This window comes from Larimichthys crocea, chromosome XII (genome assembly GCF_000972845.2).
Source record: "Larimichthys crocea isolate SSNF chromosome XII, L_crocea_2.0, whole genome shotgun sequence".
NCBI lineage: Eukaryota > Metazoa > Chordata > Actinopteri > Sciaenidae > Larimichthys > Larimichthys crocea.
Genome location: NC_040022.1, coordinates 29,968,307 through 29,992,715, shown reverse-complemented (window position 1 = coordinate 29,992,715; position 24,409 = coordinate 29,968,307). Strand labels below are relative to the sequence as shown.

General features: G+C 42.8%; 3 protein-coding genes across 6 annotated transcripts; 2 read left to right on the top strand and 1 right to left on the bottom strand.

Annotated features, from left to right (window-relative positions):
* Positions 1-80: 80 nt before the first annotated feature.
* map2k4a (mitogen-activated protein kinase kinase 4a) lies at positions 81-14,038 on the bottom strand. 4 transcript variants are annotated; one of them, XM_027285468.1, is made up of 13 exons: positions 13,669-14,038; positions 12,986-13,021; positions 11,437-11,469; positions 8,211-8,313; positions 7,936-8,110; positions 6,828-6,947; positions 6,632-6,751; positions 6,488-6,539; positions 6,287-6,414; positions 1,546-1,623; positions 1,131-1,279; positions 984-1,029; positions 81-897 (listed from the first exon to the last, which is right to left on the bottom strand). In XM_027285468.1, the coding sequence occupies exons 1-13, from the start codon at positions 13,856-13,858 to the stop codon at positions 784-786; spliced, it is 1,344 nt and encodes a 447-aa protein (XP_027141269.1). In that variant the 5' UTR covers positions 13,859-14,038; the 3' UTR covers positions 81-783. The 4 variants fall into 4 exon arrangements, with proteins under 4 accessions (XP_027141269.1, XP_027141270.1, XP_027141271.1 ...); XM_027285469.1 differs by lacking the exon at positions 11,437-11,469 and having other exon boundaries at positions 13,669-14,036; XM_027285470.1 differs by lacking the exon at positions 11,437-11,469 and having other exon boundaries at positions 8,211-8,301; positions 13,669-14,036.
* Positions 14,039-16,569: 2,531 nt separating this feature from the next.
* tmem220 (transmembrane protein 220) lies at positions 16,570-19,043 on the top strand. The gene is made up of 6 exons (XM_010749532.3): positions 16,570-17,054; positions 17,138-17,167; positions 17,239-17,299; positions 17,455-17,578; positions 18,328-18,387; positions 18,488-19,043. Exons 1-6 carry the CDS (start codon positions 16,950-16,952, stop codon positions 18,618-18,620), a joined length of 513 nt encoding a protein of 170 aa, XP_010747834.2. The 5' UTR covers positions 16,570-16,949; the 3' UTR covers positions 18,621-19,043.
* A 125-nt stretch (positions 19,044-19,168) lies between these two features.
* Positions 19,169-23,482, top strand: sco1 (synthesis of cytochrome C oxidase 1). Its single transcript, XM_010749533.3, has 7 exons — positions 19,169-19,489; positions 20,186-20,296; positions 20,861-20,951; positions 21,031-21,228; positions 21,306-21,398; positions 23,005-23,120; positions 23,208-23,482. Exons 1-7 carry the CDS (start codon positions 19,343-19,345, stop codon positions 23,340-23,342), a joined length of 891 nt encoding a protein of 296 aa, XP_010747835.2. The 5' UTR covers positions 19,169-19,342; the 3' UTR covers positions 23,343-23,482.
* Positions 23,483-24,409: the final 927 nt, after the last annotated feature.

Here is a 24,409-nt window from a genome sequence, read left to right as displayed (position 1 = left end):
ATCAGATACCGAACACAGGAACAATTTTTTGTAAAGACCAACCCCGTCCAAAAAAAAAAAAAGAGCCAGACACATTTCTCTTTATCTTTCTTTATTCGTATATCAGCATATCGTCCGTTGCACAGTGAGGACAGCCGCCTCTCAGCACTGACTCGGACTGCAGGTCTAACATGATTCTGACCACAGACACGTTTGTTTGTTTGTTTGTTTGTTTTTTATTTCATTTTTTTTTAAACTGCTTTTTATACCCAGAGAAGCAAAGTTCCATTAAAGATACCAAACACGATGCTTTCGTTTACGTACATGGAAGAAGTGGGGACAATTCACAAAGAGCGTGATTCCAGTATGCTGAAGAAGAATCTCCAAATCAAAAGACTCCACATCATTTTTTTTGTTGTTTTTTTTTTTTTTTGGTTCTATAAATACAAGTTCCAGGTTATTTCTTTTATTTTTTTAAATCACTGTACTAACCACTGAGATGCGTCCTCATCAGAGATGAGTCATGATTGATTGATTCAGCTGCTATTATACTTACATGACTTACTGTGCGTCTGAGTGTTTGTGCACGAGAGAGAAACAGAAGTGTTTAACGTTGATATATTATACAGACATCACCATCAGAGACGGTGTTTTTTTTTTTTTTTTCAGGCTTTAAATTCTCTTTTAACACTGCAATAAGGGGACCAAGCAAATTTACACGAGGATTCTGTTTCCTTTACTTTGTTTTTTTCTTCTTGTTGCAGACTGCTTTGTAATATTTATTCTCGTCTCGTCGTCCTGATATCAGTCCATGTACATCGGCGAGCTGGGAGACGCCGGCATCTGATCCAGGAGCCTGCAGACGTAACCGGCTACGTCGACCGAGCGCTCCTCGTACATCTGGATGAACGGATCTTTCTGGAGGTGGGAGAGATAAAAATGTCGATGTAAACTCCTACAAAATAAGAGACCAAAAGCTTTTATTTAGTATTTAATGCACTCACCAGTAGCTCTTTGTACTTTGGCCTCCTCGACTCGTCCTTTGTAAGGCTGCAGAGAGAAATACAGATTATTAACGTGCAGTTCAACCGTTTTCCACCAGCTGGCAGCAGAGCAAAGGTCATTGAGCGACGGCGGCGGCGTTTTCTTACCACACGTTGACAAAGGAGATGAATTTGGGGGAGAAGCGCCTCTCGTCCGAGTTGCTGAGCTGCGGCGGTTCTCCTCTCACCACCTGGGTCAGCTGATCGAACACACTGTTCCACTTCGGGTAGGGAAACCGTCCCGTGGCCAACTCGTACTGAAACACGTACAGAACACGACGCTCTGAAACTCTTCCTGACATATTTGAATATTTAACTCTCTTCAGATGCTGACTGTGGTAACAGGCTTCAACGTAACTGCACACCGTCATCAGTTAGCAGAGCTGGTTTTATCCACTGAGTGAAAGGAACAGAACACGTCTGACTTCTCTGCAGGATCCGTTCCATAATATTAAAAGATCCGAGTGTGTGACGCACCTTAAAGCAAATCTCAAAATCGATCAGCGTCACGTTAAAAACTCACCAGTGTGATCCCCAAACTCCAAACATCTGAGCGGACGTCGTAGCCTTGCCTGGACGCGCTGGGGTCTATTCGCTCTGGCTGCAAATGAAAGAGATAAAAATAAAAAAAAATCTGAAAAATAACCTGGACAAGACTTCAAAGAAAGACACTTTGAGTGTTTCACATGAGGAAATATGAGCGCCGACAGGGGCCAAAAGGTTCAACGTGGGAGCCACCACATCGTGCACGAGTGCACCAGTAAGCTCTGATCCGAAGACGTGACCTGACGGAGCGAGAACCTTAAAATGAATCCTGGACTTAATGGATGTTTGTGGTCCTGGTCATCGGTCTGGCAGCAGCGCTCTGGACGGGCAGCAGAAGCTTGAAATGTTATCGGTGCGTCAGTTTGACAGTTTCGCAGCCAAACTTTGACGCCTGATGATGAATGAACGTGGACCAGGCGGATCGCGTTTTGCATCGTACCGGACCGTTGTGTGGAAGATCTCGAGCTGAGCTGGAAGTTAAAGCGACAAAAAGAATGAGATTGCGGATACAAGCGGCCGAAATGAGCTTCCTTTGGAGGTGTTACGGCCACGTCCAACTGGAGGAGACCAAGAAGTCACTGGAGGGACTACGGAGCACAGATTTATAGAATAAACATTCTTTTGTTGCACACGTTTAGGTTGAATCTTTCAAATCAGGGAGGCGTTGTGGTGTTTCAGTGAAGTCTTGAAGAGCTGCTGTAACTTTAACAAACCACCAGATGTCACTGCGTCCGTGCTGAAGCTTCAGATCTTCTCTCAGGACATCACTCGAAGACTTAAACTGGAGTTTTATGATGCGGAGCGTTTATTGGGGCTCAAAACAAACAGGTGTTCACGAAAAACAAATCCACCGCTGCACAGGAGAATACCAAACCAGCTCTTATCACCTGCGGGCGTGTTTTCACCTGCACGACATGTCATCAGCCTTCCAGCTGCTGACAAGAACAGCATGTTTTCTCGTTCCCGCCTCTCAGGACGGCAGCGTGGCTCCTTACGAGGAACACGCCTGCAGATTCACGTCCATAGCGACCTCTTCCTCAAAGCTCGTCGCAGTAACGAGGTGTGTCCATCGCCGCAGAAAGCTGCTGCTGCTGCTGTGCGGAGAGGAGGAAGCACCTCGTTGGCCCATTTACAGGCCTGATTTAGATGCTGATGTCACCCAGCAGAGCGGGACGGTCTGTGCTGCTGCAGCGCTGACGGGGGTTTATAGAACAGCAGCTGACTGCTGCATAGAAGTCCGCTCACATCTGCCAAGACTGGAAGTGTTTAGTCTCCGCGATCGCGGCAAATAAACTGTTTGAAATACAAACAGCGGCAGAGAGGAAGCGATTAGACGACTATTTTAATGATCAATTAACTCCTTTCAAAGGATCTATTGATGCTCCAGCTTCTCCAGTGTGAAGATTTGCATCTTAAGTCCATTCAGGGTTTTTACTCAGAGTTAAAGGTCCAGTGTGTCATGGCTGTGTTAGGATAGGGTGACAAATAAACGGCTAGATGCCGCTAAATTCAACATACTGCTCCTTTAAAACAAAATAAGTGACACGAAGGCGACACTTCAGCCTCTGGAAACGTGTTCTGACAGTTTAAAGATTAAATATTCAATCGTAATCGTAACATTACGGCGAACTAAACTTCCGTTTGTTTCATTCCTAATAAAAGGTGCGATGTGCACGAGGAGATGAGGTCCGTTGACCACTGAACGTCCGTTGACAAGCTCATGTTTTTAGTGAACGCTGAACTGTTTGCAATGAATAAACGAGGATGTAAGAAACGTTAACTCCGCTCAAAGATATGCCGACGATCATGTGCTGTTGAGTTCTAATACTTCACTTAAAAATCTCTTTTTTTTAAAAGGAGTCCTGGCCGAAACAAGTCAATTTAAACAGATACTAAACAAAACAGACGGTATTAGGACATATGACATACGTGACAGGCCGTGAATCTAACAATCATTTGAAGCAACGACGCCCCAACGATTCATCTTAAGGTTTTTTAAAGGATTTAAAGTCACTAAAAGAGATAAGAGGTTGGAGTTTTCAGGTGTATCGAACGCTGTCTGTCTGTACTTATATATAAAGCTCTCTCATCTTTGGACCACTCCAGCACATCTACATATCTCATTCACCAATTCATTGGCTGCCCATGGAAGATGCCAACTGGTCATCTGGTTTAGGAGCTAATCATTCACACACCAATGGTGCAATTTGGGGTTCAGTATCTCGCCCAAGGACTGGAGAAGCCGGGGATCAAACGGTTGATCGTCTTAATAGAGGACGACCCGCTCTACCTCCTGAGCCACATCTACAGCGAGTAGAAGTTTCTCCACCCGAGTTAAAGACAACAATTGAGTGACGTGAATATACACGTTTGGTTTATCTGTGATTAGTTCAAGAGAATATACAGTGAACTTTCCCGTGAAGGAATCTTGTTTTGTTGAGCGACAAAGTTTCCTTGTTATCTGTACAGAAGTTCCTGTCACGTATTTTGTTAAAGGGAACTGTGGCAAACAGTTTTGAAGAAGTGAACTCAGGATGAAACCAGCTGTTAAAAAACAACTGTCATCGTGACCACAAAGAGTCTAAACACCTGAACGCCGCCCGAGGTGAACACCAACCTTGTCTGCGCTCACTCGAAACAATAAGTCAAGCTCTCCAGCTGTACTGAGGTCAGTTCTTCTACGTCATTAAGCCTGCTGTAACCGGCAGCGCGGTGATCAAACACCTGGAGAGTCTGCCAGCTGGAAACAAGAAACTGGAGCTGAGATTCCTGCCGCGTGAGCTCACGGCAGCCGTGGGAAGCCCGTCATGAATGAAGAGCTCTCCACGCTTCAGACTGTGGCCGGTGGAGGTGTGCCGCGGGGGTCGCGATAGTGCCTCACCAAATTTAGAATGGAAAACTGGTGTGGAGAGACCAGGAGGGTAGAGAGGAGGGGGAGGAGGAGCTGACGACCAGCTGACGTAACCTCACAACAGAAAATAACCGGGAGTGATGACGACGTGGTGAGATCACCCGTCTGAGCTGCCGGAGATCTTCAGTCTTGTTACACACAGCTCAACTTTCTCATTAACGGGCAGTGGAGATAGTAATCATCAATTAAAGCAATTTACAAACATAAAATAACTGATTTTAATTCATTTCGATGTCTTCTGTAGCTGCTGTTAGGGAGCTGTGTTGTGCCAGAACAGGAGCCGGGCTTAGCAGCCTCTATGGACATAATGGCAGAGGTGAAGAGACAGAAGATGGTGTTGACTGAGGAAGCTAAGTATTAAGAGGAGGTATTCCTCGGATTGCTGAAGGGGAACGGAGCCGGTGTCGTGCCAGAACCGGAGCTGCGTAAGCCGGCAATGTAATCAGGCAGGAAAGGTCTGCTTTGAGTTGCATTGTGGGAAATGTAGGAGTGTTTTTAATCAAGCCTGACTTGACGGAAGTACACAAGAACATTGCTTTAATCGATGATTAAAATTATCAACAGAAATGTCTTCCAACGCAACAAATCCAGTCAGATGAAAGAAATGTGTTATTATTCTTGCTCCACGGCATCTGCAGGTTGTTTCAAACTCACCACTGTTGGCATTTCAATACTATTTCTGTATTTTCAACACCTAACAACAGGAGGAGGGTGTTAGCAGTGACTGACCTCAGAGGACAATGGGTCAAACACAACCTGATATCTCTTCTGTAACAGTTCTGAGTAAAGGCCAAGTCATCGCATGCTGCTCATCGTGATTCATCAGGAATTATCGTTATTCACACAAACCAAAATAAAACACAACAGATGAGTCAGAGACACCTGCCCTGATTCTTGTTCCCGTCAGATTTGACTGAATTATGGGAAACAAAAAGGTGGAACTGCTTGCATCGACTTTTCCACCAGCGTGGAACGGGTTCCTCTCCGGTTTGGTTGTATGATGAACGGTGATGACACGCCAAAAAAGACTTGACTGAATACTTGACGGTCACTATCTGCCAATCACTGAACGCTGGAAGCAGTATCGTTCGATACTACCATCGATCACTGCGTCTATTTGAAGACTTAAAGTTAAAAGATGTATCCTGAATTGACGACATGTTTCTCTCTCTTAGAGACAACTCAAACCAGATCAGTCTACGCTTGGTTATCAACAAACAAACAGCGTGACTGTGGAGGAGGGTTTGTTACTATTTATAGTTGGTTGCATATTATTTCACCATTTTGGTTCTACTTAAGTCTCCACTTTAGAGTTCATGGTCCCAAAGATGAGTTGATTTGGTGGAGGAACTTTGGCAGCTGTCGACTCGTCGTTTTGCGGTTACACCTCGAGTTGAACGCTCCTCGTCTTTTTATTTTTCAGGTGTTTGCTTGATAAATGTAGACGGTATAGGAAACTCCCTGAACCGCCTCCGAGCCGGACTTAGCAGCGCTCCTCCAGAAAGTGGAAGTTGAACTTCTGCTGAAGCGTAAAAATATTCTCAGTTCATTAATTTGTCCACCGCGGTTTCATCAACTCGACTGTAGTCGAGTTAATTAATGAGAACCACTGTTTGAATCGACCAAAAACAAACTGGTTTCCATCTGGAACCAAAACATTTTGGTTTTTCTTGACCTGAAGGGCGACCAAGAAGGTCGCGTACCCTTCATGATGCATCGCGAGCCGATTCTCAAAGTCGCACCAAGTTAAAGAATCTCAAACTTATTTTGGTGGCAAAGAGGAACTGGCAACTTCAGTGTTACTTACAGCCATGTATGGTCTGCAGCCTGCATCTCTGGTTTTGGCGATGGAGTCCACGAGCTGACCGCTGATGCCGAAGTCGCACAGCTTTATGTTGCCGTTCCTGTCCAGGAGGATGTTTGACGGCTTAATGTCTAAAAGGGAGAGCGAAGAGAGGCGATGAAGAGACGACAATGAGATTAACGAAAGCGTCTGGAGTTTTCTTACCTCTGTGGATTATTTTCAAGTTTTCTTTTAAGTGGTTAAGTGCCTTCACAGTCTGTAAGACACAAGGAAGCAGAGTTTAGCAGCAAAAAATGCTTTATTGTTGAAAAGTGATTGAATGAATGTGACAAAATAAAAAAAACTTACAGCTAATGTTATTTTTCCTAATATTTCCTCTGGAATCACGTCGTCTAATGAGCAATATACAAATTTGTAAAACTTGTCTAACGAGGTAGCCATAAGTTCCATACAAATCCAACAGTCACCCTGAAACACAAGAGATCCGCTCGTTAGACAAGATCACGTGATCGAACAGGACGAATCGGATGTGCGTCGACGTCACCTCTCTGAACAGAGCGCCATAAAACTGCACGATGTAGGGACAATCACTACTTCTCATGACCACGTCTAAGTCCATCAGCAGCTGCTTCTGCTCCTTCTCGTCGACCGTTGATCGAATTCTCTGCGAAGGAAACGACACGTGTTATTAATCGAGGACACCAAGTCACACAGCAGCAACTATTTCACTGATTCTGGTGAAACTGGATCATATTTTATGGAGGAAATGTTTTCTGGTTTTCCCTCTGATGTCCTCCGGCTGCTCCGCCTCAACTCTCTGTGATTTACAGAGTTTATGATGGACAGTGAAGTAAACTGCTGACAGCTGTAGCTGCTGTTAGCTCATGTTAGCTCAGTTTGTTAGCTGCTGTTAGCTCATGTTAGCTCAGTCTGTTAGCTACTGTTGGCTCATGTTAGCTCAGTTTGTTAGCTGCTGTTAGCTCATGTTAGCTCAGTCTGTTAGCGGCTGTTAGCTCATGTTAACTCAGTCTGTTAGCGGCTGTTAGCTCATGTTAGCTCAGTTTGTTAGCTGCTGTTAGCTAATGATAGCTCAGTCTGTTAGCCGGGCTGTTAGCTCAGAGCACTGGGGGAGTGTTAGCGTTTGTACCACAGAAGAAGATGAAGTTTACAGGAATGCTTACGGGGGAGCAGAGCCAGTGTCATGCCAGAACCAGAGCTGGTTACATAACTGGGCAGGTAAAGCCTGCCTTGAGCTGCATTGTGGGAAATGTAGGAGTGTTTTACCAGGGTGGTTCTTTAGTGTTTATATAGCTTTACTCGTTGCTAAAGTAAACTGGAGGTTTTTAGACCCAGAGTGGGGAAGCTGAGCCTGTGTCGTGCCAGAACCTGAGCACAACATTAACAGAAAAAAAGCTAAGAAGAGAAAAGGAGAGAGTGAGCGAGCAAGAAGCCGCCGGACAAGAGTAAATGTGGGACTGACTTTTAGTGGTTGGTGAGAGCTTGGTGAAATAAAAGGCTGAAAGACAGACGCCGAGCTGGGCTGACTGCTGCTGGACTAGTCAGTGATATTAGCTGCTGCTGATGCTGTAATCAGAACAAATACTCGAGTACAGCTGAACATATAATGGTTAGATATACAAACGATGAATCACCTTGACCGCCATGATCTGGTTACTCGGCTTGTGCACCATCTTATTGACGGAGCCGTAAGCTCCGCGGCCGATCTCGCCCAAATCTTTGAGATCCTCGGCCGTGAAATCCCAGTGCTGCTCCGGAGAGATCTTCAACTTTCCTGATGACTCAATACTGTGTGTTCTCAGTCGCTCTCTGCCAAAACACCACAAGTGTGTTAAGACACACACAGGAACAAGCTGAATATAGAAACAATAATAATAATACCCTGCGTTTATTTCGCAGGTTTACTCACATGTGCGGGTTCTGAAAGGGCGGCCCGGCCGTGTTCAGTGTGAATCTAGTCGTGGGTTTGATCGGAGGGTTGGCAAAGTTCAGCTTCAGGGCTTTGCGTTTACCTGAAAGTAAACGGTGACGGCGTTCAGACGTCAAATGAAGCAACGCGCGTCGAGGATTTGAAGCAACACCAAAAGCAAACTCATCCCACATGGAAAGGTTCAGAGTGATGAAGTGAGTGAGAACAACACAACGAGGAGGTCAAACCCATGGAGGTCATGCTTTCCACGGAACAAGGGGAGGAAACGTCTGCATCTAAATCCGTTGATAAACTCACCTGTGAACCTCGGATCGATCCGTCAGCGAACCTCATGAAAAGACCAAAACCGCGTCCGTATCTACCAACTACTGCTGCGTCTTTTATATCTGTCGTTCTTCCATTACGAACTCAAACACTGGAGTTTATTTGGACTCAAACTGAGACACCGAATGTGGGTTAATCCGCTACTGATTTTTACGATTCCGATTCCATTATCGATTCTGTTATCGATTCTCATTTGGGAAAAAAAGGAGAACAAACAGTTTGATCAGCATCAACTTTGTTTAGTTGGAAGTATCACGACCTTACAAAACCAACAGCGAGGTCAAAAGAGGCCCACAGCCTGGATAATAGTAACGATGTGTAACTACCTTCCGTAGTAACAGAGGTGCTCATAGCCTGGCTGCTGCCGCTAGGTTGAGGTTCATCTCCAGTCCGAAGCGTGTCAAAAACACGACATTCATTTCAAAATATTGCATGTTGTGTGCGCAAATGTTTCTGCATGTTGGTCGTGTTTCCTCCCGACGCTGTTATCTCCGCTTTGCAACGATTGCAAGTCGCCCTGTTGCCGCCTGTTTTGGTAAAATGCAGCCAAACTTTGGAGCGTTTGAACCGAGTGGGTGCCATCGTTTACTACTGATTGCACTGCACGTGCAAAACTTGCGTAAGTTACGTGGCGTAATTAGTCGTGCTTGCTGGAATCGATACGAGAATCGTTAGATAAACTGCCAAACGATTCCATGGAATTGAAACACACGGAACCGGTTCTCGATTCCCATCCCTACTCACGCTGGAGATGTTTTTAGAGGATGAAACTACATATTTAATGTGTTTTAAAGGTTTATGTCTCCAGTATCAACCAATTAAGAGCTGCGGTTTATTATATTATTTTCATTCTGGATTAATCTGTCAATCATTTTCCTGATTAATAAATCAGAAAATGATGAGAAATGTTGGTCAGTGCTTCCCAAAGCCCAAAGTGACGTCTCAAATGTTTGAGAGGCTGAAATCAGGGAATATGGACCTAGACATGAGCCAATAATCAATTAATTAAGAAAAATCGTAGGTACGCTGTGCGGCGCCCTTATTGGGGACGGGTGGGTTCGGTGCTTGCTCAAGGTTCACCTGAACTGGCTCCTCTCCAGAGGTGCAACTCTTGGACCGATGGGCTTCGAGCTGAGAGACGCAAACACAGTGGCGCGTCATTATTAGTTTTGGTCTTTTCATGAATTAACGGATGCTGTTCGGCCTCCAAAAGAAACTTTACTTGTAAAATAAAACATGGAATCAGGCAGATTTCTATTCCTACGACATAAATTCATGCTGATCCTCCACCACAATATACAAAAAAATAAAAGTTTGCACGCTGTGTAAGATAATACTTATAGCGCCTTTACTACCTTTACTATCATTCCCTCTAATTTGCAACATGATGAGGGCGACAGCTGAACATTTATATCATCCATCCAGCAGCAGCTCGACACGATCAGCTGCTCCTCCACACACACTCACACACTTCATCCTGAATTTGATGCAGAGACAGAAACACAGCATGCCGCTCGAACCCCCAAACACACACACACACACACACACACACACACACACGTATAATAAAGGGAAACAAAGAAAACACTAACACATGACATGCTTCAAGGCCAACTGCTTTGATTTCACCTTTATAAATCGGAGGTGAGCGATCCGCCGCGCTCGCTCGCTCCACCCACCATACCACAAGAATGTGTGTGTGTGTGTTTGAATTCCACAAGGCGTGAATGGAAAACACCGCTCGACACGACAGCTTGAAGTGTGTGTGTGTGTGTACCGTGTCTCTACAAGCAAGCGCTATGCTGAAGTGCACCCATGCCAAAACAAACAAAAAAACAGGTCATGTGACGACACGACAGGCACTACTCTGACTTGTTAGTCACACACCGGAAACCAGTAAAAGGCTCCGGAGCTTCAGTTTAACTGGGAGTTTTTAGGCTTGTGCCGATGAGGACGAACACACCTTACCTTTAATAAACGTCTTCATAACAGGGTTCGTACGGCTTTTTAAGGGTAAAATTCAAGCACTCAAGGCTTTATCATCAAGTTAATTTATTTCCACGGCACAGGGCTGCAACTAATGTTGTTATTTTCATTATCAAATAAACTGTTACGAGTCGTTTGGTTCATAAAATGTCAGAAATTGTTGGTCACTGTTTCCTGAATGTCCAAAAACCAAAAAGATATTCAGCTTATTGCCACAGAGGACTAAAGAAACCTGAAAATATTCACATTTAAGACGCTGAAATCATAGAATTTAGACTTTTTTTTTTTAACTAATGGCTCAAAATTAAATCGACTGAAGGCAGACAAAGACAGGATCAAAATGCAGATTTTCCCATTCATTGGAGTGGAGGGTAGTACGTTTATCCGCCAAAAATGTGTTTTGATTTGCTGCAGCGGCCAATCAGACACTCCGACCACCAAACTAACCAGGTGGGTTCATGCACTAAACTCTGTCGTGTTCTGACTTCACTGATCGTGATTATTTATTCGTTATTAAGGGATGCAGAGAGGAGTTATCTCGCTACGAATGACGAGGGAACACGGCAGGATCTCTTAAATTAAACTATTACGATATTTTTGTTGGTTTACGTGACTGATTGTGTCGATGAAACAGCAGAATGTTGCAGGAATATATCGGAGTTCAAGCACATCCCTAACCCTAAACCTTACAAGACTTTGTACGAACCCTTTCGGATTAAAACGCTTGGACTGTTAGCGACCGGCACAAGCCTACTGCACGTGAGGAAAAAAAACAAACCCATCTTGGACTTGGATTAGTTGAAAACAGCAAGGACAGACTCCCCCATACCAGACTGTCAGGCGGAAACAAAGGGATGAGAACTGTTGGTGCTGAAGCAAAAGAGGTTTGGCTTACTTGGGGGAGCTCCAGACAGGTTTATCTGAAACCCTAGAGGTGAGAAGACAGCCTTTATTTTCTTCATATGTCACCTTCAGATTGCCAGCTTTGTTAAGTCTTCTTCAAGACGCTGCTTTGTTAGTTAGACGTCTCTAAAAAAAAAATTAATTTCGAGTCTAATAGAATCACAGAAATTGGCCTTGCTTTGCTAAACATGTCAATCATCCTGGGAGGGTAATGCATTAGCATGCACACGCATTTATGAGACAAGCATGGTGAAGTATGTCACGTGTCAGTCAGTGTGAAATAACCTGCAGCAGGTTAAAAAAACACAACAACAACAACAACAAAAAGGGGATCTACTGCTACGAGTGAGCGTGAATAATCATCATGAGACATTTTGTCGGGGCGGCTCACCATCAGTCATCGTGTCAGGAGTTAGGAATCATTAGTTAGCGGCATTAAAAAGGTAAAAGGGTGAGATATGGTCAGTGAACAGGATTACACAACAGGATTTAAAATCTGGATTATTATTCCTTAACATGCATCACATGAAGGTGAAACTGCTAACTGTGCCACGTTCAGGACTTTAAAGGTCCGGTGTGTGGGATTTATTTTGCCACCTAGAGTTGAGGTTGCAGCCAAATAAATACTCCCTCCTTCCAAGCATGTAAAGAAAAAGAGGACCTGCTCTCACTGTAGATATAATTTTAAAGACAACAAGTCATATTTTCAGGTAATGAAAACACATAAATACTCTTAAATCTCTCAATCACACTGGACCTTTAAAGTCCGTGTAAAGTCAGAACAAATATGTGTTTGAGTTCATCAGACCCGTAGAAGAAAGTGTTATTAACCACCCAGCCAAATTTGAATTATTAAAAATATCGACAAGTTTATGAAATTAGGTAAAAATTAACTGAAGCCACGCCCACTCCGGTGGCCTCGGCGTGTCATCGAGCCACCCTTTAAGGACCGCCCACAAAATCCGGAGACTGAAAACTGGTGAAAAACTGGACCTCCAACTCCAAATTTAATCGTTCAAAGTTAAATATGTTGTAAAATAGTTACTAATACTATTTTACAACATATTTAATGTATTTTGAAAAGAAATTGCCTTTACACGGACTTGCATGGCAGAAATTAGGGATTACACCTAATCTTGGGTGACTTTGCCATCTTTAATTAATCGAATTGGTAAAAAATCTCACACACTGGACCTTTTAAACTAGCTGAAGAGTGTGGCACAAATATGTATGAACTTGTCATCTTAATTAAATAGATTTTTCTTAATTTTAAAAGGTCCAGTGTGTAAAATTTAGAGCTCTATAGAAGCAGATTATGATATAGAATATTAGATATTGTGTAATAACCTTCAAAACTATGTTTTTTTTATTAGTGTTTAATCACCTGAGAGTAAGAATCTTTATGTTTTCGTCACCTTAAAATAAGACGACTAGGAGGTTGCAATCAGAGCAACCACACGACTCGAGGCGGTTAAATCCTGCACACTGGACCTTTAAACTGCTCGTCCTTCTTTTAACAAGTGAATTAAATGTGTAGCTACCTGTTTCACTCTGACATCTCCAGCAGGTGTTGGACTCTGAAAGTTGAAAATGAGACATTGTTTGTACAAAGAAAATACACATGACACAGAATGGACAGAAGCCCATTTAACTTTTCATTAATTCAATTTGTTTTTGCATTTTTGCAAACCAAACACACCCAGTGCAGGATGACTTCACATTATATCTTAATTATGGGTGTGTGTGGATGAATTCGGCATATATAACATGAACACAGGTGTCACTGTAAAGAGGTGAAATCAGGTGTAATCGCGCGGATGTCTAATTTAAGACGGAACAGACGTCACGAATGTCATGGGAGCTTTAATTAAAAACACACGATGACACACTGATTAAAAACACGCCGAATAGTCTGTTATAAGCGCGTGTACGTGTTAGACACACATATTTATTAATTGGCTTTAATTTCATTGAGTGGCAACGGTTTTAATTTATAATTCGCAGTTTTCTTAATGGAGTTTGGCGAGAGGTGAGAACAAAATGTCAAACAAGGGCGTTAAATGTGAATTATAACATGTAATAAAGCGTTTGTATACTTGATTAAATGCAGATATTCGTAATAAATGTGTGTTAGGTGGTGGTCCGCTCCCTTGGGGAGTAGCCGGAGCCTCCCACGGGCTGGCCCCGCTAACGGTAACCTTCACTCCGGCGTAGCTTCACTCACCCTGCATGCTGCTCATGGTGGTGATGTGTTGAGACTGGGACTGGTGGTGGTGGTTAGCGGCGGATCCGGCGTTGTTGCTGCCGCCGCCGGTGTTGATGTTGCCGCTGCTGTTGTTGTGGCCGCTCGGTGTCGTCGTCGTGGAGTTGTTCGGACCGGGAGTCGTCGCCATTGTTGTGTGTTTGAATTCCATCAGCAGCAGCAGCGGCCGGGCTGCAATGCAGATACACACACACACACACCACCTGACACACACACACACACACACACACACACACACACACACACACACACACACACACACTAACGGTTCAGGCCGCGAAAACAAACGAAGCTCGTCGAGTTTTTTTTTTTTTTAATAAATCGTTAAACTGTTTTTTTTTATGTTTCGTGCTAACGTTAAAGAGTTAACGTTTTTTAAAAAATAAAATAAATTAAATTAAATTAAAACATCCAGCTAACTATGCAACTAACTGAGCGCACGAGCGGAGCTGCGCGAGCCGCGATCACGCTGACTGACATGTCAAACCCGCGAGGCTAGCGGCGTTAGCCCGCGAGCTAACGACACGCCGGATGTTTGGGGGAGTCCTTTCAAATAAAATCAACGACGTCCACATCATATTATAGAACCTTTATCAGAAGTGTATATAAATAACAATTTTGTTTTCATTGTCCACAATCATATAATATATTTTTTTCCCATTCCATATATTCAAGGTTTCATTCATTATATTCTAGGTTCACTCCAATATTCAAAGTTTCATTCCATAATTCAAGTTCATTCCCATAATTCAAGTTCATTACACTAACATTGCATTAGCAGACGCTGTTTATCCAAAGCGACTTACAAGGAGGACATACGGGGCTGAAAGAAAGGGGTTAAAGAGCACAGAATAGTTGTTAGTTTGTTCTTTTGTTAGGCAAGGGAAGCATTCTGGAAACAGAAAGGTTTTTAAAGTTTTAAATGTAGAACGGGATGTTGCTGTTTCTAATAGCCCGTTGGAAGTCATTCCACCATTTGGGGACGACACAGAGAAGAGTTTAGGTACCTCGCTTGCGAGAGGCGAGGTACAACTAGACGAGTTTGTATAGAGCGGAGCGTAACGCCCTGGTCGGGACGTGAGCCTTTTAGTAAGGCGCTGAGATAGGCATGGGGCAGATCCTGGAGATGGGTTTTTATAGGCAGCGTGCAGAGCTTTGTGTTAATTCTGGACAGCTACAGGCAAGGGCAGTGCAGGGCGCTGAAGAGTGGGGTGACATGTGACCATTTTTAGGTTGATGCAAAACCATCGCGCTTGTCGGCACTTCTTGACCATTCATTGCAATATAATTCAAGGTTCATTTCAATATATTTCATTTTCATTCTATATTCAAGTTTATTCCATTATTCAGGTTCACTCGCCTATATTTCAAAGTTTCGTCATCCATATATCAAGGTTCATTCAATAATTCAAAGTTTCATTCCATATATTCAAGGTTTCTCCCATATATTCAAGTTTTCATTCCATATATTCAAGGTTCACTCAATATATTCAAAGTTTCATTCAATATATTCAAGTTCATTCAATATATAGTTTCATTCCATATATTCAAGGTTTCATTCATATATTTCAGGTTCACTCCATATATTAAAGTTTCATTCAATATATTCAATGTTTCATTCAATATATCAGTTTTCATTCCATATATCAAGTTTCATTCCATATATCAAGGTTCTCCATATATTCAAAGTTCATTCATATATCAAGGTTTCATTCAATATATTCAAGTTTCATTCCATATATTCAAGGTTTCATTCCAATATCAGGTTTCATCCATATATTCAAGGTTCACTCCATAATATTCAAAGGTTCATCAATATTCAAGGTTTCATTCAATATTCAAAGTTTCATTCCATATATTCAAGGTTTCATTCAATATATTCAAGGTTCACTCAATATATTCAAAGTTTCATTCAATATATTCAAGGTTTCATTCAATATATTCATTTCATTTCCATATATCAAGGTTTCATTCAATATTCAAGGTTCACTCCATATATTCAAAGTTTCATTCAATATTAGTCTTCAATGGTTTTCATTCGCATATATTCAATTCTTTACATCAATATATTCAAGGTTCACACTCCATATAAGTCAAAAGTTATAGTTCCATATAGTCAAGGTTCACTCCATATACTCAAAGTTTTCATTCACATATATTCAAGGTTCACTCCATATATTCAAAGTTTCATTCAATATATTCAAGGTTTCATTCAATATATTCAGACTTCATTCAATATATTCAAGGTTCACTCTATATATTCAAAGTTTCATTCAATATATTCAAGGTTTCATTCAATATATTCGAAACATGACTTATTATGAGTAATGCAAAGTCCGTCAACATTTAAGTTTAAAACATGTCACTCTTGCTCTTATATTTTGTGACACATCTACAGATATACAACAGCAGCAGTTAGAAGTCCTTAGAGGTTCAAATGTTTCATTATATCAACCAAAAAAACCTCAAATAAATGTGGGGTCTCACTGTAGTGATACATCATGTATTACTGTAGGTAGAGTCAATAATTTAGAGTAAAAATAAGTTTTAAGCGTTAATATAATAAACAAACAGCGCTTAAGTGATCAAAGAAAATTGGAGTTATATAAATATAATATAACAAGATAGAATCAAATATGTAGAAGTGTACTGTACACTGTATAAAGTATAATCGAGTATTAGAGAGTTATCACTGTGCGAATAAATATGAATGTACTATATAAACAGGATATACTGCATTAATTAAATATATATTTATATATATTTAAAAATAATAAATATAAGGTGTGAAAATTTTTAAATGTCTGATTTTATTTTAATACAAGCCATAAAAAAAAAAAGTTTGCCACTAATGCTTTTATTCTGTAAAGTAGTAACCGGAAGTCAAGTCGTCCTGCCTTGTTGCCTCTACCTTTGACGTCACTGCGGTCGTGGTTGAATGTGCGCTCGTTTTGTTGTCCGGAGCGACCCGGACAGAAACAGGAGGAGGACATAAAAACATAATCATTGAAACTGTGTGTGTGTGTGTGTGTGTTACACAACATGAAATTAAATCAAAGGAATAATCGAGCATCCACCTGTGATGATGTCTGTGCTCCACACATCTTTGTAAATTGTAGTTTCGGTGTAAATATCAAACACACCCTCCCTGTTGTTATCACACTAGATGGACGGTGTCAGCGCGCTTGCTTTCTCATATCTTTACGTCCCGGCGGTGCAGGCGGGCGGGCTTGCAGACAACAATGGGGGAAGTTTGCGCAGCGCAGGAGAAGTCATGGCTCTGTGTGACCTGGCAAACATGCAACGTGTTCATGTCTGTCTTCTTCTCTCTGGCCACATACGTCCAGGTGAGCGCTTGATTTCTTCACATTCATGTGTTTTTCTTAACTCCGGAGCACTAACCAGAGGTGACACTGTGTCCTGGCTGCAGGTCAATGATCCAGACGCAGGGCTGTGGATGGTAAGATTACAGTAATCTGCACATACATGTTGTTTTTTATTAGAGTGTCATGTGAGCTGGTGTCTGCTCAGGTGGGCTACGGTGTCCCTGCTGTCCTCTGTGCTCTGATTGGCTTAAACCTTCATGTGACAGGTGAGATTTCATATAAAAACTTGATGACTCCAGTCATTTTGTTCCTGTTCCCTCCATGCATGTTTCCCCAGTGCTCACAGCGCCACCTAGTGTTTGAATGAGCTCAGTGAAGCTCAGCCTGGTCTGAACATCTCACATGTTTGTTTCCTCTGCAGAGACTTTGCCCTGGAGGCGTGTGGCTGATCTGTACGTGATGATCTCCAGCGCCGTCGTCGCAATGCTGGGATGGAAGCTCTACAAAGAGCGAATCACGGAGATCTTCCAGCAGGAGGAGGGCAGGTAGGCGCCCTGACCGACTGTTGGACTGTTCGCTTTAAAGAGGCGTGGAGTCATCAGGCGTGCCTCCAACTGGGACTCGGTTGTAGATCTTCAGTTCTTACCAAGCGACCAAACCAAAAAAAGTACCAAAAAACTGCAGTTCCTCTATCGTCCACTTGAGGCTGGCTCCAGAAGTGAGTCAGTCTCCATAAGTCCCCATGTTCACAGCAGAAATAAACATGTTTACAGCCTGGTACAAAAAACTGTTTTGGTCTCTGTAGCTAATTTCCCCGTTCATGACAACTGTACTGAGGGTGAATTTATATACAACTCACCTGTTCACATTATATTAAGGCTTAAAGTTATGCAGGATTAAGAGCGTGGACGCTTTGATTGACAGGTGGCTTGTTTAAGCAACCAGGCTTCATTCAGCCCATCGTCCCAGGAGACTAAACTCATATTACATGTGACTCCACACCTCGGACGACAGTCGTCACAGCAACAAGAAGCACTAACGAACCCAGTGGAAACTATGGCCCGGGTTAACGATCCCACTGTGGATTAATAAGAAGCTGAAACGTCTTCACGGATCCACAACAAGTCCAGCTGCCCCAGATTGAACCCCCTTCCTTAAACTTAATTAATGCGGGAAATATAATGTCTTATTTGTCATTATCTTATTTTATTGTGTTCCTTTTCCCCCCTTTTTTTTTTTTTGGAAACAAGGTTGTATGTTGTGTATTTATTTATTTATTTTTTTGTAACTTCAGAGAATTTTCTGGTCTCATGTTGACAGTCGTTTGGCTCGTCATGTGTCGACACTCTGGAAGGTAAAATTAACAACAAACCTCTTTGACGGCTTAATTAAAAAACTATTAAAAAGCTTTATTTTATTTATTTAAGTGTTTTTATTGGACTCTTCTCTGCCAGGGCTCCAGTCGGGATGCTCCGAGTCTCAACAGCTGTTGCCATCACCGTCTTCCCCTTCGTGGCCTGGCTTTACTACTACATCAACAAGGAGCTGACGTCCAACTGGCCGACACATTGTAAAACTGCGATTTAGAAATGAGCGTCTTTGACTGATTGAATATTTCTTTTGTTTTTTCTTACTTGGACCAAAAAAATGCTGCTTAAGTAAAACCAGTTGTCGTTTCATTAAATGAAAGCTGAAGTGCACTGAAATAACTTAAAGGTGCAGTGTGTCAGAATAAGGCAAACATGGAATATAATATTCACAGCTATGTTTTCATGCATGTATAATCACCTGAAAATAAGAATATTTTTGTTTGTGTTACTTAAAAATCGATCACACCACTTGATGTGCCTAAATTCTTCACACTGGACCTTTTTAAAAGTGTAATTTTCTACTCAAATATTGAAGATTTAAGAGATGTTGTTGATTTTTATACTGAAAACTATGAGCATGGGCATTTTAAAAAATGATCTTAATGAAGTGCAATGTATAAATAATATAAAATATATAAATAAAAGTGAATTGTTAAAGTTTTTTGCCTGTGTGACATTATTTTACTCGCCACCTGGGGGCAGCGGAGAGCAAAGGGGACTTAAAGGGTCATAGAAGAAGACGTAAAACACGTAACGTCCGGTGTTTCGCGGATCTGACCTGAGATCAGCCTTCACAGATTCACACGCGCAGTCATGGGCGCGCACTGACGCGTTTAACTGACCTCAGACCAGCTGTCTGTTCCCCTTCGCTCCTCACGTGTGGTAACCCTGTACCCGCTTCCTCCTGCTGACAGTCGGCGGCACCGTGAAGGTCCAAACATGCTCATGGCCCTGAGAGCGGTGTATCCCGGCCGGGCATGCCGGCTGCTTCCCGGTACCGTCTTACAGAGCCCGGCTGTCCGGTCCAAACACACCGTTTACCGGAGAGACACCGGGCTGCCGGCGCAGAGAGTTCACTGCTGCCTGGTAGGTCAAACACAGACATGCATATTATTCATAATGACAAAGTCCATTAAGGAACGAGGCGGATTAATTAAAGTTATTAACTAAAACTGCCACAGTCTCCTGTCTCTGTGGCGTACGTGCAGCCCGACACGAAACACCAAATTCCACCTTAACTCCACCTTAAAACACGATGTTTCCGTGTGTTTTTATGCCGGAAGTATAAGATATATTATAAATATTAGATATTTACTACAGCTGACACTGCGCTGAAGCTGAGTCTGTTTGTGTGGATGAAAACACTCAATAATTCATTAAAACATCTCAAGTTTCGCCACCGGTGTTTCGGCTTAACGGGCGACCGTGTTAGCTGGCGACCTCCATAGTTACGTCAGTTGTTAGAAACCGTAAAATACGTAGTTATCGTCGTGAATTCCTCTTTGTTTGTTTATTTAATTTAATTAATGTTATAATGTATAAAAAAAACACAGGTTTCATGTTTGACAGCTTGTAACTATGGTAACCACAGACAGGTCTCCACTTAACACGGGCGCTCGTTACGTCGTAACACCTTTGCCTTTATTTTTACTTAAATCGGCAGATATTTGAGTTTGGCACGGTGCCAACATGTTTTCAAGTGTACCTCCTGACAGATATCGATATCTGACCACGTCTATGTTTTTTTTTTTCTCTCTCTCTCTGTGTTTTTCTCGTCAACAGGTGAACGTGAGTCAGTGGCACACCTGCAGGACAACTCAGTGGTTGAATCGACACTGGAGAACGTTTTCCTCATTGCCTCCACCGCCCTCGTCACAGCCTAAGAAGTTCGGGGTAGGTGGTGTTGAATGTCCATACATTGCCCCACACGCCCAGCTCCTGTTCTAGCACGACACTGGCTCTACTCCCTGTCAGCATCCGCCTGAAAACCTCCTCTTCATCCCTTCTCCTCGTTGTCGTGTCATTTAATCTAAGGCTGCCTAGCCTGGCTCCGTCCAACAATAAAATCAACACTGCTAAAGCTTCTAGCTGTTGGACCGGCTCCTGTTCTGGCACAACACTGGTCCAAAACGCCCGTGGTACAAACACTCAGCAGCCGGAGGACATCAGAGGGAAAACCAGAAAACATTTCCTCCATAAAATATGATCCAGTTTCACCAGAATCAGTGAAATAGTTGCTGCTGTGTGACTTAGATAGTGTGAGAACAGACGTACGACTGACAGAGACACCGTTCAGGTCATCAGCGTTTAAATTTAGACAACACTGAGGTGAAAATTAATAATTACCTCTCGCCGGCTTCACACCAGTTAATGAACTAACAGCATGTTAATGGAGCAGTATTTGGCAACATTTAAACTTGTTTAACTCATCGTCTCTGATTTGTCTTCTCGTTAAAGCCCGTGACGTGGAAATCTTTAGCAGTAACGCTTGCTCTCGGGGGCTCTCTGCTCGGAGTGATGAAATATTTCAAGAGTGAAAAGGAAAATCGTGAGTATTCAGCTGTAAGTGAAGCTGATTTCTGTGATCGACAAGACTTTTTAATTGTTTTCTGTTGTTTTCTTTGCAGTGATGGAGAAAGAACGGATCAAGTCGATGGGCCGGCCGGCGCTCGGCGGCCCGTTCTCGCTCGTCGATCACAACAACAAACCCGCCAAGAGCGAGGACTTCCTCGGCCAGTGGGTGCTCATCTATTTCGGGTTCACTCACTGCCCCGACATCTGCCCGGACGAGCTGGAGAAGATGATCGAAGTGGTCGACGAAATCGGTACGATGAGGAATCGTGACGAAGTTCATCCTCGTTAACTTTCTGTTTGATTAATCATGTCGTCGTGTGTTGGACAGATAACATGAAGAGTCTTCCGAACCTGACGCCGATCCTCATCACGATCGACCCGGAGAGGGACACAGCAGAGGCCATGGCTGCATACGTGAAAGGTACGAACCCCGCCCGACCTGAGGTTAAACTTAATTATCAACAGGGCCTTAAAAATACTCGTTATTCCATCTCTTAATGAGACATAAGAGACGATTTAATACACAGAACAGGAGCAGACGACGTTCGTCTGAAGCAAACTCATGATTTCTACGTCATCGCTGGCTGATCCTCGTCCTCCACCTCATCAGTCCTTCTTCACGTCACGATTGTTGGGCTTTCTAAGAAACTCAGACACTCAGCTGTCACGTTGTGCGATAGCTCAGCTACGTAGCGATCACATGGCGTCCTCGTGGCTCAGCAGCTCGTCCACATTCTCTGCAGAAGATTGTCAGTTAAAACTAATACGACACGCTGAAATCAAATCAAGCATCAGAGGCATCTGTGAGCTTTTATTTTGTATTTTTTCTGTGAGCTTTTATTTTGTATTATTCTGGCTCAAAGAATAAATTAGTTCCTGAATTTATTTCTTTATTAAAATGACGCTGAACGTTCTAATTTTTAACTTTAATTACCGTATTTTTCAGGCTATAAGGCGCATTTAAAATCATTTAATTTTCTCAAAAATCAACGTACGCCTTATGTATTAATTAGGGCCCGAGCACGGCATGCTGGGGCCCTATTGGATTTCGAACGATGAACGACGTTTAAAAGTAAATCGCATTTCCGACGGCCCATATCCCCTCAAACTCATGAAAATTCACCTACCCCCCCAAAGTCGGGCGTAAAATTACGCATTTTGAGGGTCTCGCACATGGACGTACACATATGGCTCTACGGGGGCACCTAGGTGTGCGTTTTCGGAGGTGCCCCTCGCCACGGTTTCGTCCACATGTACGAAATTTGGTGGGAGTATGTAACATGCCGAGACGCACAAAAAAGTCTCTTGGTGCCCCCGGGCTACAGTGAAGCGTACGGCGTCCAATTTTTGACAAATTTTGACTTTTCGTGTTTTTGGGGTCATTTCCAGGGGTCGCATTTGAACGAACTGCTCCTAGGGATTTTATCCGATGTGCTTGAAACTTGGCGTGTGTGTTCTCAAGGCCTCCACAATGAAAAGTTATCAAAATCACAACTTTTCATCAGAGGGCGTGGCCGTGACGGCGCGTCAAAGTCGACGCTGACGATTTTTTTTGAAAAAAAAAAAAAAAAAGAGACTCCATTTACTTTTGGGCACATTTCGACGTGCGCACATGAGCGAGGGCCCGACCATCGCTGCTTGCAGCTTTGATTCTGGTTGTGTTTTCTAACCTTGAATCGACTTTATGTGGTACACATTACCGCAGTCAGGAGCCTCGCGGAGTAACACGGACAGCTTTTTCTACGAATCTCCGTCCCTATTGATCTACGACTCCATGCGCACCCATCTCACCGATACTGTCAAAACCCAAGTGAAGCAAACTGATTCGGTGCATGCAATCAATCCGGGTGGATTAACCAAAGAACTCCAACCGCTAGATATTGGTGTCAACGGGTCGTTCCAAGTTAAAGTGCGAGCTGCATGGCCCGAAAAATACGGTCGTGACAATATTAAGGAGTGGGTCAAACCACAGTATTCATGTACTGCAGTTCACTTTGTTTTTAACGGACACGTCATTTATCTCTCAGAGTTTTCCCCGAAGCTGATCGGCCTGACGGGAACGGCGGCTCAGATCGAGGAGGTTTCCCGAGCGTACAGAGTTTATTACAGCCAGGGACCAAAAGACGAAGACGGCGACTACATCGTGAGTTTAAAAACCCCGCTCCGCCCGTCGTTATTCAGGCTACACGTCAGCACGTTGGTCTGAACTCCACCTCTTTGTCTCCTTCAGGTCGATCACACGATCATCATGTACCTCGTGGGACCCGACGGAGAGTTCGTGGAATATTTTGGACAGAACAAGAGAAACGTGGAGATCACCGGCTCGATAGCAGCGTACATGAGAAAACACAAGAAGGCGAAGTGAGAAAGAGACGCTCAGTTTGAACTTTAATGTATTTATTATCCATAAAACTCACACTGCTGCTGAACGTATAAAAATAAATGATAGTAAAGAGGAAACACGTGAAGACAAATGTTGTAAATAAAGTGATTTTGTCATAAAAACTCTGCCGTGGTTTATTTTGTACACTTGTACACTTTGTGCATCACCCAGGATTCCCCCCGCGTCAACTGCACGTTTGTGTTTTTAATTAACTGTTTAAACGTGTGATTACATATTAATATCAAAGAATGAAGTGGACCAACACTCAGAGAAACTTTTACTGTAACCTTTAGCCCAGCCTGTATGGATTTATTAATATCTTGAGTGTCGGCACACCTGTCGTGTTCCTCCTTTAGAAACGGGATTAGAAAAGCAAACACAGCGGCCGTTCCAGACATCACAGAGAGGAGAGAGGCCTCACACGGAGCTCCATCGTGGAGCTCATTGATTTCTGCATTGATAAGTAAAAAAAAAAAAAATATTTCACCACAGACACAAAGATCTCAGTGAGTTTTATTTTGGTGATTTATAGTCGCTCATTTTTAAATTCTTCACTTCATTGATACCAATCTTACGTTTGTACCGAGCAGCAGTCTCTGTGGCTGCAGTTCCTCTAACGTCCACTTGAGGCTGGCTCCAGAAGTGAGTCAGTCTCCATAAGTCCCCATGTCCAAATGTCCAACTTCACAGCAGAAATAAACATGTTTACAGCCTGGTACAAAAAACAGTTTTGGTCTCTGTAGCTAATTTCCCCGTTCATGACAACTGTACTGAGGTAAAAACAAGCTAAATCAAGCTAATGCCAAGCTAAAACAAGCTAACAATGAGCTAAAACAAGATAACAATGAGCTAAAACAGGTTAACAATAAGCTAACAATAAGCTAAAACAGGCTAACAACAAGCTAACAATAAGCTAAAACAGGCTAACAACAAGCTAACAATAAGCTAAAACAAGCTAACAATAAGCTAAAACAAGATAACAATAAGCTAAAACAGGTTAACAACAAGATAACAATAAGCTAAAACAAGATAACAATGAGCTAAAACAG